At 34.6% G+C, this 12,560-nt stretch overlaps 1 protein-coding gene across 1 annotated transcript; it reads right to left on the reverse strand.

Moving 5' to 3' along the window:
- Positions 1-2,112: 2,112 nt before the first annotated feature.
- LOC121413558 lies at positions 2,113-11,096 on the reverse strand. The gene is made up of 7 exons (XM_041606416.1): positions 10,987-11,096; positions 6,649-6,776; positions 5,184-5,248; positions 4,860-4,897; positions 4,026-4,105; positions 3,589-3,651; positions 2,113-2,413 (listed from the first exon to the last, which is right to left on the reverse strand). The coding sequence occupies exons 1-7, from the start codon at positions 11,054-11,056 to the stop codon at positions 2,309-2,311; spliced, it is 549 nt and encodes a 182-aa protein (XP_041462350.1). The 5' UTR covers positions 11,057-11,096; the 3' UTR covers positions 2,113-2,308.
- Between the last annotated feature and the right edge of the window lie 1,464 nt (positions 11,097-12,560).

The raw sequence follows: 12,560 nt of genomic DNA on the forward strand, positions 1-12,560 counted from the left end.
AACTATAAACATTTATAACAATATCATGTAAATTTATATAATTAATTTGTCTGAACAGACTGATCTGAAGAAACAAAGACTGATTACACAGTTAAATCCATAATATAATCTGTTAATGGGATCATAAATAATGAGTTGTACATTGATGTAATAAAGTTACCTACAAAATTGCAATCTAGTAATCTATTAATACTGATCCAGCAGCAAAATGATCTAGTACTTACTTTCTCCAAGTAAATATAAGTTTAACATTTCTATTTCTGATTACATGTCACAGCATAATCGTTAAAAACCCAACTGAAACAATAGAATATGATTTTAAGATGAGTTTAATGATTTTCTCCATATTATATCGATGCCAGAGCTGTCAACCTGAACAAGAACATTTCATTATTTTCAAGGCTGAAAATCAGTATTTTGGTGAGGAAATTAGTATTTTCACAGGAATACCATAGGAAACCACATAAACTGAAACTTAAGAAATCAGTATTTTGCGTAAAACCATCAGTATTCTTCTCTATTTTCAGTACTAAATACGGAAAATCAGTACTACTTGGCAGCTCTGCAATGCCAATTTTCCCTTGTGGATTGTCAAAAACACACCATAAAATACAACTACTTAAAAAAAATATTCCTACAATTCATAATTCCTGTTACAATCATTCACATGGACAGTCATATACATGAGTCATGCACAAATTTTAGTAAAAATAATTTATCTGTAAAAACCAAAAAAGGAAAAATGTCTGCCTTTAAGATGGACAGTATCAATCCTGTCATGTTTCTTCACATGTGCTTCATCAATATACTGGATGAGATAAGGATTTCCTCAAAGAAATATTTCATTTTAAAATTGATACACATGACTGCATACTATTACCCCGACTTGAGCATGGCTACTCTTATTTAGCAATCAAACATTCCAGGAATTTCTTCCTACCGGGTTTGTGATGGATTGCAAATATGAAAGAACTATTCATGAACCCAGGTCAGTGTTTTGAACGAAATGTGTATGCCATTGCAAGTATGATCTTGGTTGGCCATTGCAATTAGCAATCAAACTTTGGGTACGGGGTCGAAGTATGCACCTTGTATGGCTTCTTAACTATCTTTACTTCTATTAAATACATGTATAAACACACTGTATGGCTGCCCCTAATTACATTTGCATATTTTGTATGCATTCACTAGCAATCTCAACATTTACATGTATATTTAGCATCCAAGTACAGTTGTAGTACTTTTTAAATAAAATTTTATGTCAAGGTAATAAAAAGAGCCGAATGTTGAGTTTGAGTAGCATATACACTACATAACTACGATTGTACATGTCAAATTAAAAATGAGATCATGGTAGTATAATACAATTATCTTATGAAGATTGTTTTCATCTGTGTTATTAATTATCCTATCAAAGGAATGCTTTTGAATACTGTGATTATGTGAAATAATTCCAAATGTGTTCTTATTAACAAGGAAATATAGAGAATTGAATGATAAAATGAGAATGTGTAACCAGTCCCAGTGGCTTATCTCGTAAAACTTTTTGCACTGGGTAAGCACTAAAAGCAAACCCTTTTTAATATTTAACCGCAGGGTAAAGTATTGAAATCATACCCCCCTTCCAATTTCAGGGGATGTAACTTCTTTGTTTGCTCATTGCAGCACTGTAGTAATAATTCACCCCAATTATCCCCTTTTTATGCCTTGCTGAAAGTGGGGCCAGGGGCCTGTTTCATGAAGCTGTTCGTAAGTTACGAATGACTTAATGCACGACTGGTGACCATTCCTTGTGCTATATGATATATCCCTATGTAGCTGACTTATGTTCCAGCCGTTCGTAAAGTTGTGCGTAACTTTACGAACAGCTTCATGAAACACCACCCTGGGCACCTGCCTCCTTGACCCCCTAGATTTCCTACTGTTGTCATCTGAACTATTTTAGTCACATTAGTACATTGCTTTTAACCACACAGTTGGAAGAGATGTTGAATCACTCATCCTCGCATGTGCCAGGAGCCGTTTCATAAAGCTGTTCGTAAGTTAAGAGTGACTTTAAGAATGACTGGTGAGCCTTTCTTACACTCTAAATAATCACCAATGAACATGTAATGGTCAATGTCATTTACCACAAGAAAGGATCACCAGTCATTCTTAAAGTTGCTCTGAACTTCCAAACAGTTTTATGAAGCATCAACCAGGATGAATTATCCCCCTCTTTTTTCAATAGAAATTCACATTTTCAATAGGGAGGATTTGAATAAACAGCAGAACGTAAAGAAGAAACAAGAATAAACCGAATCGTATCCTACCAAAGGGGATGTTTTTTAAACATGCCTTGCCATTTAGTGGACTCTGCTTCATGCATCCGTGTGTTGAGGAATGTCATCTTTACATTCAAATCAGTCATACCCTACAGAAATACAAATGAAAATAAAATAAAAGTCATTCATTAATGTTGAACCAGATAGGGTACACCTGTATGTATACTAAATACTGTCCATTAATTTCAATTTATTTTAATTTAATCAACAACAACAAAATATAAACACAACAATCATAGCATACATTATTATAACATTAAAAATATGGCTTGGACGACACAAAAAAGAGTAAATTGATTTGTTAAGGCTTGGAAGAGTCCCTAATGAACGTTTCAAGGGGGGGGGGGGAAACTATTCATGGGAAATACACCATTTGTCTTTTAAACGACAGGTGGTCACTAACTAAAAGCACATTGGATTGAATCTTCCTTGGTCATATATTTACATAATACACAAGATTATAGCTGTTACCAGATTAGATGGGATTGGAATTCAAGGGATTCTTGACACCTAGTCTAGATATTCAAAGATTGAACTTGGAAATGAAATTAGATTCCAAATCTTTATCAAATTAAACAGACTACATTTTGTTTTTCATTTGAGATTTATTAAAGACTGTGAGAAAGGACCCTGAAGAATATATGACAAAGATGTTAAAGGGGTGGTCCAGGCTGAAAATCTTCATAGCTTAATACACAGAGTAGAACTCACTGAGCAAAACGGTGAAAATTTCATCAAAATTGGATAACAAATAATAAAGTTCTTGAAGTTTAAAGTTTAGCAATATTTTGTGAAAACAGTCGTCATGAATATTCATTAGGCGAGCTGATGACGTCACATCTCCACTTTCCGTTTTCTTATGTTATTACATGAAGTCATATTTTTTTCATTATTTCATACTTATGTGAATGTCTCCCTTATAATGAAATAAGTTACAGCAATAAATATCTAATGCACTAAGTCAGTTGTCAATCCAATTTTTCTAGTTCTTGGAGGAAAAAATTTGAATAAACCTAATTTCATATAATAAAATACAAAAGAACAAGTGGAGACGTGACATCATCAGCCCACCTAATGAATATTCATGACGACTGTTTTTACAAAATATTACTAAAATTTGAAATTCAATAACTTTGCTATTTGCTGTCCGATTTTGACGAAATTTTCGGCATTTTGCTTAGTGAATTCTACTTTATTTATTAAGCTATAAAATCTTTCAGCCTGGACCACCCCTTTAATGAGGTAATAGAAAAGTCTGGATTACCTTTGCAATGGTGGCTTCTCTTTTTGTTTTCATTTCAGGGACAGCTTGCTCTAACTTGTCAATCTGTAAAAAGAAATATATTGATACATTTAGTTGATGGTACAGACCCAGTCAGCAATACTATTGTTCTGGCTTGGTCACTGTTGTTCTGGACTCGAGTGTAAATTCGAGTGTAAACCATGCTCAAAGGTTGCTGACTGCCACTGTTGTTCAACTTGAAAAGCGTGGCTACGTAAGGGGTGATTAGCAGATTAAACAGTGAATCGTTAATAACAACAATTGCTCCACTGCCTACTTACTGAATATATGGTACTCTTGAAAAAACAACCCATATTGGGGCCAATTAATGAAAAATACTCTTAAAAAAAGGTTAAAGCTCTATCAAAAGAAAAGCAATAAAACTAAAGTAATGGAATGCTCTTGGACTTGATACTCACTCTCTTAACAATCTGCTGCAGCCTTTGCTTGATAATATCATTGTAACCATTTATCTTCACTGATCGCTTCATGGGCTTTACTGTTTGGGAAACAATACAGAAATTTGATTTCATATTGATGCGTTCACTGATTTTGATTTTTCAAAATGTACTATTTATTAGGCATTCACTCATTGAAGGCTCAGACTAACACACATTCATGTTTTCACTGTTACATACATTACTTACCCACGGAGTTGTGAATCAAATTCCATGCATATTTACAATATTAGAGGAGAATTAGGCTTTTGAAATGTATATTCATTTTTCACAATAATTACTTCCAATTAAATTTTTGAATTCCTTTCACATAAAATTTCCAATTTACTGTCAGCAAAAGTAATGTGATGGAAGAAGTTTGTATTACTCATCATGGACATGATACAATAATATTGATACTGCAAATTATTCCATATTAATATAGAATAATTTAAAGTTCTGCTATGATGACATACATGTAGACAACCCAGTTTGAAATGAAAATAGGCTTATACCTTGGTCAAATTTGCTCTACAGCAGCCGTACGGTGAGTCGAAAACAGACGTTTGATTAATTTCATATCATTCCACCGATATGTAGCTGGTACAAACAATGTTAAAACGGCTGTTTTCAACTCGCCTACGGTCTCCGTAGAGCAAATGTGACCGGGGTATTAATAGGCTAAAATAGCAAAGTACACAGATATATACCGTACCACACTACCAGTTCAAATGAATAATAGATTTACTAATGATATGAATTATAGATTTAACTTATGATAAAAAAAGAGATATATCAGATCAGATTAATACATACCATTCTGGTAACGTCTTGTAACTTCAAGGACATATGGTCTGTTGGAGAAATTGTTAGAAATAGAAAATGTTGGAAAGAAATATAGTGCCATCACACATTCTAGATAAATAAAAAATATTCAAAAACTGTTAACAAAAAGAATTACCGGTAAATATAATTGATTAGCACAGTGCATTACTGTCCAGCTAGAGATCATGTTTGATAATATGTAAATAATGTTGATTTTCACATGGTATGTGTACTGCAATTTCAATAATCTGATGTAAACCCAAAGTATTCTTATGGTGCATATAGCTTTACAAACATGAAAAGTAAAATACTTACTGAAACTTTGAATTTGGTGTGATGAATCCATTGATTGGAATGAGAGAACCACGGTTGTTACGCAGCTGTAAATAAACAGAATTCGCCTTGTTATAAAAAACCATTAAACTGATTATAATTATACTTGCTTATATAGCGCTTAAAACTTACTTTGTCAGAAGTCTCTAAGCACTCTACAGTATATGCAGCATAATTACCCTGGCTTTAGCAGTGCAGCTGTTACGCGCGCTGCATTTCAAGGAATATATTCCTGCCAGGTACCCATTTACCTCACCGTGGTTGAGTGCAGCACATTGTGGATCAATTTCTTACTGAAGGAAATTACGCCATGGTTGGGATTCGAACCCACGACCCTCTGTTTCAGAGTCCGGAGACTAATCCACTGGGCCTTATATGCTCTAATGTTCAATAATTAATCCAAATCTATTCATTGAGATTAACATTAATGAACCAAAATTGCTACAAATCTGTAAAGAAAAAACAATCAAATTATTATAAATAATGTAGATGATTGATCGAAGCACTAGGATGTAAAAGATTGTTGAAAATTGGTTATTTAAATAAAATTACAATTAAAGACTGGAATGGCTCTCAACCATTAATAGCAATCAATATACTGAGAGAGATCTACACCACTTAAAGATATAAATTTCTCTCAAAGCAGAGGCTTCCAAGTAAATCCCAATAACTTGCTTCATACATGTACTATTACACATAAAAATGTAATCACTTATGAAATCTGCATCCATTTTTCTAAGTCTCAATATTTTTTTACCTCTAAAATAAATACATTTTGAGAGATTGTCTAACCATCACATCTTAATGCAACCCCAGGATGCACTTCACATTGTAGAGACACACAACAAATACATGAATTAAACTTGAAAAATTTTGAAAAAAAAATTCACTTTAAAGGTAAATGCCAGTTCTGGTAACGATATCAAAATGAGTTCGTACAGAATCCAATGAAATGACCACCAAAGTGTCTGTTTGTATAAATAAAAAAATATGTGCCAAAGGATTCTAGAAAAAAATTGCTGAGAAATTAGCAAATACTAGTAAGCGCAGGATTTAGGTCAAGCGTCGGGCACGACATTCAAAGCAGTAATAATACACTGTCCCACGTGCGCTTATCTGTGTTGGTGATCTTCAGTGTGAATATTTTTCAGTGTAGATTTCAAGATTTCACAAAGTTCAGTTTATGTGACTGTACCAGATCTAGATCCTTGATGATATACTGACAATCAAGCCTGGTTTTACAGACTTTCTCATGAAATCAGTGTTTACTGCAACTACTGGCATTTCTCTTTAAAAATCTGAAACCTGTTGAACTTTCTATCATTACCTTCAAAGAAAAAATTTCATCATGATTTCCGTATTTCGGAGACATGTGGAATGACAGATTTGCAACTTAATTTGCAAGAGATTAGTAATTTGAAGCCAGGCCCTGATGGACCTTTCTTACCTTCATAACCAAGTTTTCATCTTGTAATGCCAGACTAACCCTGAAGATATCTTGAATCTCTGGGGTGGGGCTCTCTTGAGGTAGAATCACACACCGTGGAACAGATTTTGATTTGTCTTCTATCTCAGCTATTTACAAAAAAAGTTTAAAAGTCATGAAAAAGAAACATTGAAGGTACTACATGTAGTAACTTGACTTGGCTCAAGCTGAAAATCGGCATTTCAGCAGAATTGCATGTCAGTAAAATGAGGAAACTGAAAGTGAAACACAGCTTGAACCTAAACCATAAGAACTGAACATTTTGGTCATGACTCATCCATGTGTGTAAAGAGGCAAAATCAGTCTAATAATTAATTCTCCTTCATTACTTGACCTTTAATGTCTTTAGTTCTACCCATAGAGTCAATAACATGCCTTCCATAAAGCATCAGAGGAATTTGTCTGCGATTTTTAGTGCAACTGTGGGTTTACTTTTGCTTTTTTTTTACTAGCCCTTCCCCTTTATCAGATCTCAGAACCTATTTTATTATCTGCTCTCCATTATTTTCCCCACCCCTGCCAAGTTCAAATTACAGTCACAAAATATCTAGAATACATTGCATTTCACTGTCATAATTAAGCAACATGACCACTTGTTCACTGCTACCATCCTGCCTGTGGTGAATCTACAGGTAGGACTATGGTATGCCAATGTTGTACAGAGCACACACTTCAAAAAATCATTAAAATATCACTTTTGTGACCAAAATTACAAAATTACTAATTTTCATAGTTTCAATTTATTTTTCATTAGTAACTTGGGAATAATTTTTGTATTCACCAGAGCGCTCAAAAACTTGACTTTTGGGCATATTTTGTGTACGCCCACTATTGGTGGAAAGTAATATAGCAAGAAAATTTTCATTTTTTTATCTCTATTTTTAATTAAGAAAAAAATGATTTAAAGTATCAAATTTAAATAAGAGTCAAGTTGTATAAATAATAGGTGTAATGAAAACTGTCAGTGTAAAAAAATCAAGCATTTGCCCCAAAGAAAAAGAGAAAATAAGCCAACATTGCCACCCTTATTTTGCCACACATGGAGATATAACTGAGAACAAGGTTATATTATAACCTTGTTCATTGAATGAGTGAACATGACTAAGCTTTCATAAATATAATTTGTAATATGCGATGACATCAGCCAACATCAAATAGGTATGTTGCAAAAGCGCCCTCTAGGTGCATTCTGAATGAGGCATTGAGTGTGCTGGCTAGAATTGCAGGGCGACTGTGGAGGCATTGCTTTGTATTGTTTTTGTATGTCCAAGGAAAAGTTATTCCCCATTGCATCATTGTTTTTACGTAGTTGAATGTTTATGGCAGCTATATATACTTGAAAAAAATTCTCACTTGGTAATCTTGCGACTCTGTGTGCTACTGGAACTTTGGCCTTGCTTTCAACCTCTTGCTATTCACATTTACAGGTATCATACCACTAATGAAATCTACTGACGCTAAAGATGTTTTTTAAGTCCCTGTTTCGGCGGCGTCTGTTATTTAGGGGAGTGTTTTGGGGCACTTCCATATGCAAATGCATGCGCACTGCTGTTTTCTATTATTAGTGCACCTGTCCTTGGTCCCAGTTAAAGGGGAAGTTCACCCTGAAGAAAACTTTGTTGTAAAAATAGCAGAAAAAATATTGGTGAAGGTTTGAGGAAAATCCGTTGAAGAGTAAGAAAGTTATTAGAGTTCAAAGTTTTGGATTTGTGACGTCATAAACGAGCAGCTGCCCCATGTGTTATGTAATATAAAATGCATGAATTTCAAATTTCGTATGGTTCCTGATGACTTAATTTTGTTTTCTATTCATGATCGGGTGTGAAATGATTTGTCTATTGACATACAGAAGTTACAGTGAAAACCATTTTCAATATTCTGAGAAAATGACAATTCATTGATTTTTTACCATTCGCTATGCAGGCCTCTACAAAATTTGTTTTCGTCACTTGCCCAACAGGGCAAGTGATGAAAAAATTTGCTTGCCCGATAGAAAAAACTGCTTGCCCAATTTTTTAAATAATTTTTTTCATTATGACGGCACTACTCTTATTTTTATTAAGGTATACTAAATAACAATTGAGAATCATGTCCAGTATAAAAGAACACACATTGAAAAGGATATTTTCAGCAACGTAGGCCTGAGTCTTTATGTTTATTTTGGAGAAAAAAAATCAATATTTTATGGCTATTTAAGGTTTTAAAAAACCCTTCAACAAAAGTTGCTAAAATTTCATATTTTGCATCTTTAAATCCATGAAATGGCTACCTGCGTAACATATTTCCTTAGAATTGCTTTCATTTACCGTAGTTGGAAACTATAAAGAAAGCCAGTGAAAAATGTTCAGCTCTTTATTGACTCGGAAAAAATTATTCTATCAAAAGTGGAGTGGCTAAAATTTCACATTTTGCATCTTTAAATCCATGAAATGTCATTTCATGGATTTCATGGTCATTTATTTTCCATATTTACTTGATTGAAAAAATAAAATTATTTGGAAACCATCAAGTCTTTTCTTCATCATTTTATGATGTTCCACTTGGTCAATAATTTTATCTACATGTTTTCACATGCTACTTTTTTTTCTATTTTGAGGAATACCTGTTCACTTATTAATGAATTATTAGTAACATTGTTTAATATTGTATGATTTTTAAGTAATTTTTTTCACTATACTTAGAATCTTGGGTGTGTGTGTGTGTGTGTGTGTGTATGGGGGTGTGTGTGGGTGTGTTTGTGTGGGTGTGACTGTGAGTTGAACTTTGATATAAATGAATTCAATATCTAATTTCTACTTCGCCTATTCCAGTACAATAACCTGTACTCGGCCATGTAATAAAGGCCCACATACCCTAACTTTTCCTGAAGTTCTTTGAAAACGCAGACTTCTACGAAAATTGCATTTCTCTATGGGGGAGTCTAAATTTGGTGAGAATGTATTCATTAATAACTTAAATATACATGACAATGAAGAAATCATCAAACTTTATTGGAAGTTTTGAATAATATACCCGAAATGTAAACTCTGTCTGAAACAGAAAATCACCATCATTGAGGCCTTTACTGAGCGAATTGTCCCCCAGAGCTCTGGCAGAGATACAGAGCTCAGACTGGCTAGCTAGTATGCGCACGTGTGTGAGCCTCCCGCCGGCCTTGTAAAATAGATGGAGCTTTGTTTGATGATTTATTGTCTGATATTTACCTCATCCCCTCAAAAAGGGAAACAAATGAATTTTAAGTTATAATTAACAAATACGGCAAGTTATTTTGGATGTTAATAGGCCGTTTTGAAAAGCAAAGCCGAATGACATGACAACTCACCAATGCGAGGTTACTAGACTCTGTGATTTATTTCCTGTGTAATTCTTATTATTTTATCACAGAATTGTGATATCGGAAGGGGGAAAATGTGCATTAGAAATTGCACATGGTGGTAGTCATAATGGACCCCTATGCTACATTCAACTGTTTCCCGGCCATTGCGTTGATCTTTTTCATACCTGGTACCATGTATGGAAATACGTGGTACAGAAAAAATAACGCAATTTCGGAATTTGAAACTGCACTACTCGCTATTTTTTAAGGCTGATTCATGATTTTGAGTGTGGATTTTGGATGATTTATGGAAAAACGAGGTACGGTACAGAAAAAAAAAGACGCAACAACCACTTGCCCGATCGGGCAATTGACTTTGAGAGGTGCTTGCCCGCACGTCATTTTCACTTGCCCCGGGCAAGCGGGTTTGTCGCGCCCTGCGCTATGTAGGAATGCTGCTCGCATATGACGTCACAAATCAAATAATTGAAATTCTAATAACTTTTTAATTACTTGATGATTTTTTTCTCAAACCTTCGGCAATATTTTTTATTATTTTTTCTGCTATTTTTACAATAAACTTTTTGTCAGGGTGAACTTCCCCTTTAAGATCACAACTTTTGGCTTAAAAAACAAAGAAATACATAAGAATTGAATAGGCGATTTATATGACCTTAAAACTGCAATAACTTTCTTATTTCTGGAGCTATTGAGATAAAAATGAGGTGTTAAATTAAAGGTCTTGATGAGCTCTAAATGATGCCATGAAGAAAACACCTTATTTCTGAGATCTATTTTTTTTGCAACATACCTACATCAAAGCGAACGCGTGGGGCTGGCCACATTATGTTACTCAACACTGCAGACGTCTGGCAGTAATTACGCTCGTATTACATCATTTATCTCACCAAAAATCACTTCCAAACTTCATCAACAAAATTCAAACTCACTATGAAACATCGAGAGTTGACAAAAATACTCACATGACAAATCATTGCGGTGTATGATGACCCAAACACGGTTGAGAGAGGATGCCTTCCTATCGGTGGCCATTGTTTATATGCAATTTCGCACAATAAATAACAGGAGCAATCGCCCGCACTGCACTGCTGCCGCGCCCACGCAGTCAGTCCGCAGCCCGGCCGTCCGAAAGTGCTCTATTTTATTGTTTCTCTAAATGGGAAAACTTAAATATTAGACCATGTACCGGATAGGGGATGGGGGTGTTTAAGGGATGGTGTGGGGGGGGGGGGGTAATGACAAGGGCTGAGTTTGTGTCCCGGGTTTGTGTTTGAATTTATTTGGGTGAAGAGGCCGAGGTGATGGGTTAAAAATATATATGCTGATGGCTTCAATTCGTTTAGGTTTTATTAATGATTTATTTATTTATTTTTGTATTTGGAAGATTTCTCTTATGTTTTTTATTTGACACTGGAAAAAAATCAATATGTTGGAATTTTCTGTATAAGTTTCTTCTTGATGCATATAATTATCATCAATGTTATTTATAATTATCTATTGGAAGATGTCTGACATTGTGTTTTATTGTAACATTCATGAAAATATTTGTTTCAAAGTTCTATTTGTTATATATATTTCATTTTGTATATGAATTGAAGTTGTCAATAAAAACTACTCAATACAAAAAAATATTTTAAAGGTGCCGTGGCCGAGTGGTCTAAGGCGCCTGGCTATACATGGAAAGTCCAGGGTTCGATCCTGGCCGTGGCACCCATGAGCATGGCATTTAATCTATAATGCTCTTTTATCCTGCTTTCAAATAAATGGAAATGCTATATGCATTATTGCTAACTAGGTGTGCACTTGTTAAAAAAAAAAATTCTGAGGTGGACTTGACCTTTAATTATTTTGGGTCTTTGCCCCCAAAACGAAAATATATTCCACCGCCCCTGTGGAAGACTGTGATTTGGTAGCGGCTATAATTATGTATTTGTTTAAGATTGGTATATACAGTGCGTCCCAGAAAAAACGAAACCGAGATTTAGCGATGATTTATCATACCTTAATCATTAATAAAATAGACAAATGACCTACCAATGTAAAGCTTAGAATCTCTTCTTTCATCTGATATTACTTAGATTGTTTTTTTATTCACGCATGAGTGAGCAAAAACAATTTGAAGAGGGGATACCAAAAAGTCACTTGGCGGGCTGTATCTGAGTTTCAAAAACTAAACCTCATTTTTAAAAAGTTCAATATCTGCCCTTTAATTTGATACGTCAATTACCCAATTACCAAAAAATGTTGTTTCATATGACTATTCAGGGTGTGTGTATGCGTGTACTGTTATGGGGTTGTAGTGTGCTGGGTGTTTGGTAGTCGTGTCGTACAAAATAACAACAGTCCAGGAGGTGGACTAGGATCAACACCGCGTGGACCTCGAAACCTATTACGAATAGGTCCATGCTTATACCAATCAATCAATCAATTATCATTCCCACTCGCGAGCGAGCTCCCCAAGCAACAGGTCCTTTACCCCGTTGTTTGCCTATCGCGTAGCAACAGTAAACGCTCATTGGTTTTACGTGCACTGATC

This window comes from Lytechinus variegatus, chromosome 4 (assembly GCF_018143015.1).
Source record: "Lytechinus variegatus isolate NC3 chromosome 4, Lvar_3.0, whole genome shotgun sequence".
Lineage (NCBI taxonomy): Eukaryota > Metazoa > Echinodermata > Echinoidea > Temnopleuroida > Toxopneustidae > Lytechinus > Lytechinus variegatus.

Excerpts from the sequence above, each read along its gene's own strand:
- LOC121413558 (XM_041606416.1), bottom strand. The coding sequence starts at position 11,056 with ATGGCCACCGATAGGAAGGCATCCTCTCTCAACCGTGTTTGGGTCATC. Across the intron at positions 6,777-10,986 it reads ACACCGCAATGATTTGTCAT|CTGAGATAGAAGACAAATCA; the intron begins GTGAGTATTTTT and ends TTTTGTAAATAG. Across the intron at positions 2,414-3,588 it reads GAGAAGCCACCATTGCAAAG|GGTATGACTGATTTGAATGT; the intron begins GTAATCCAGACT and ends GTATTTCTGTAG.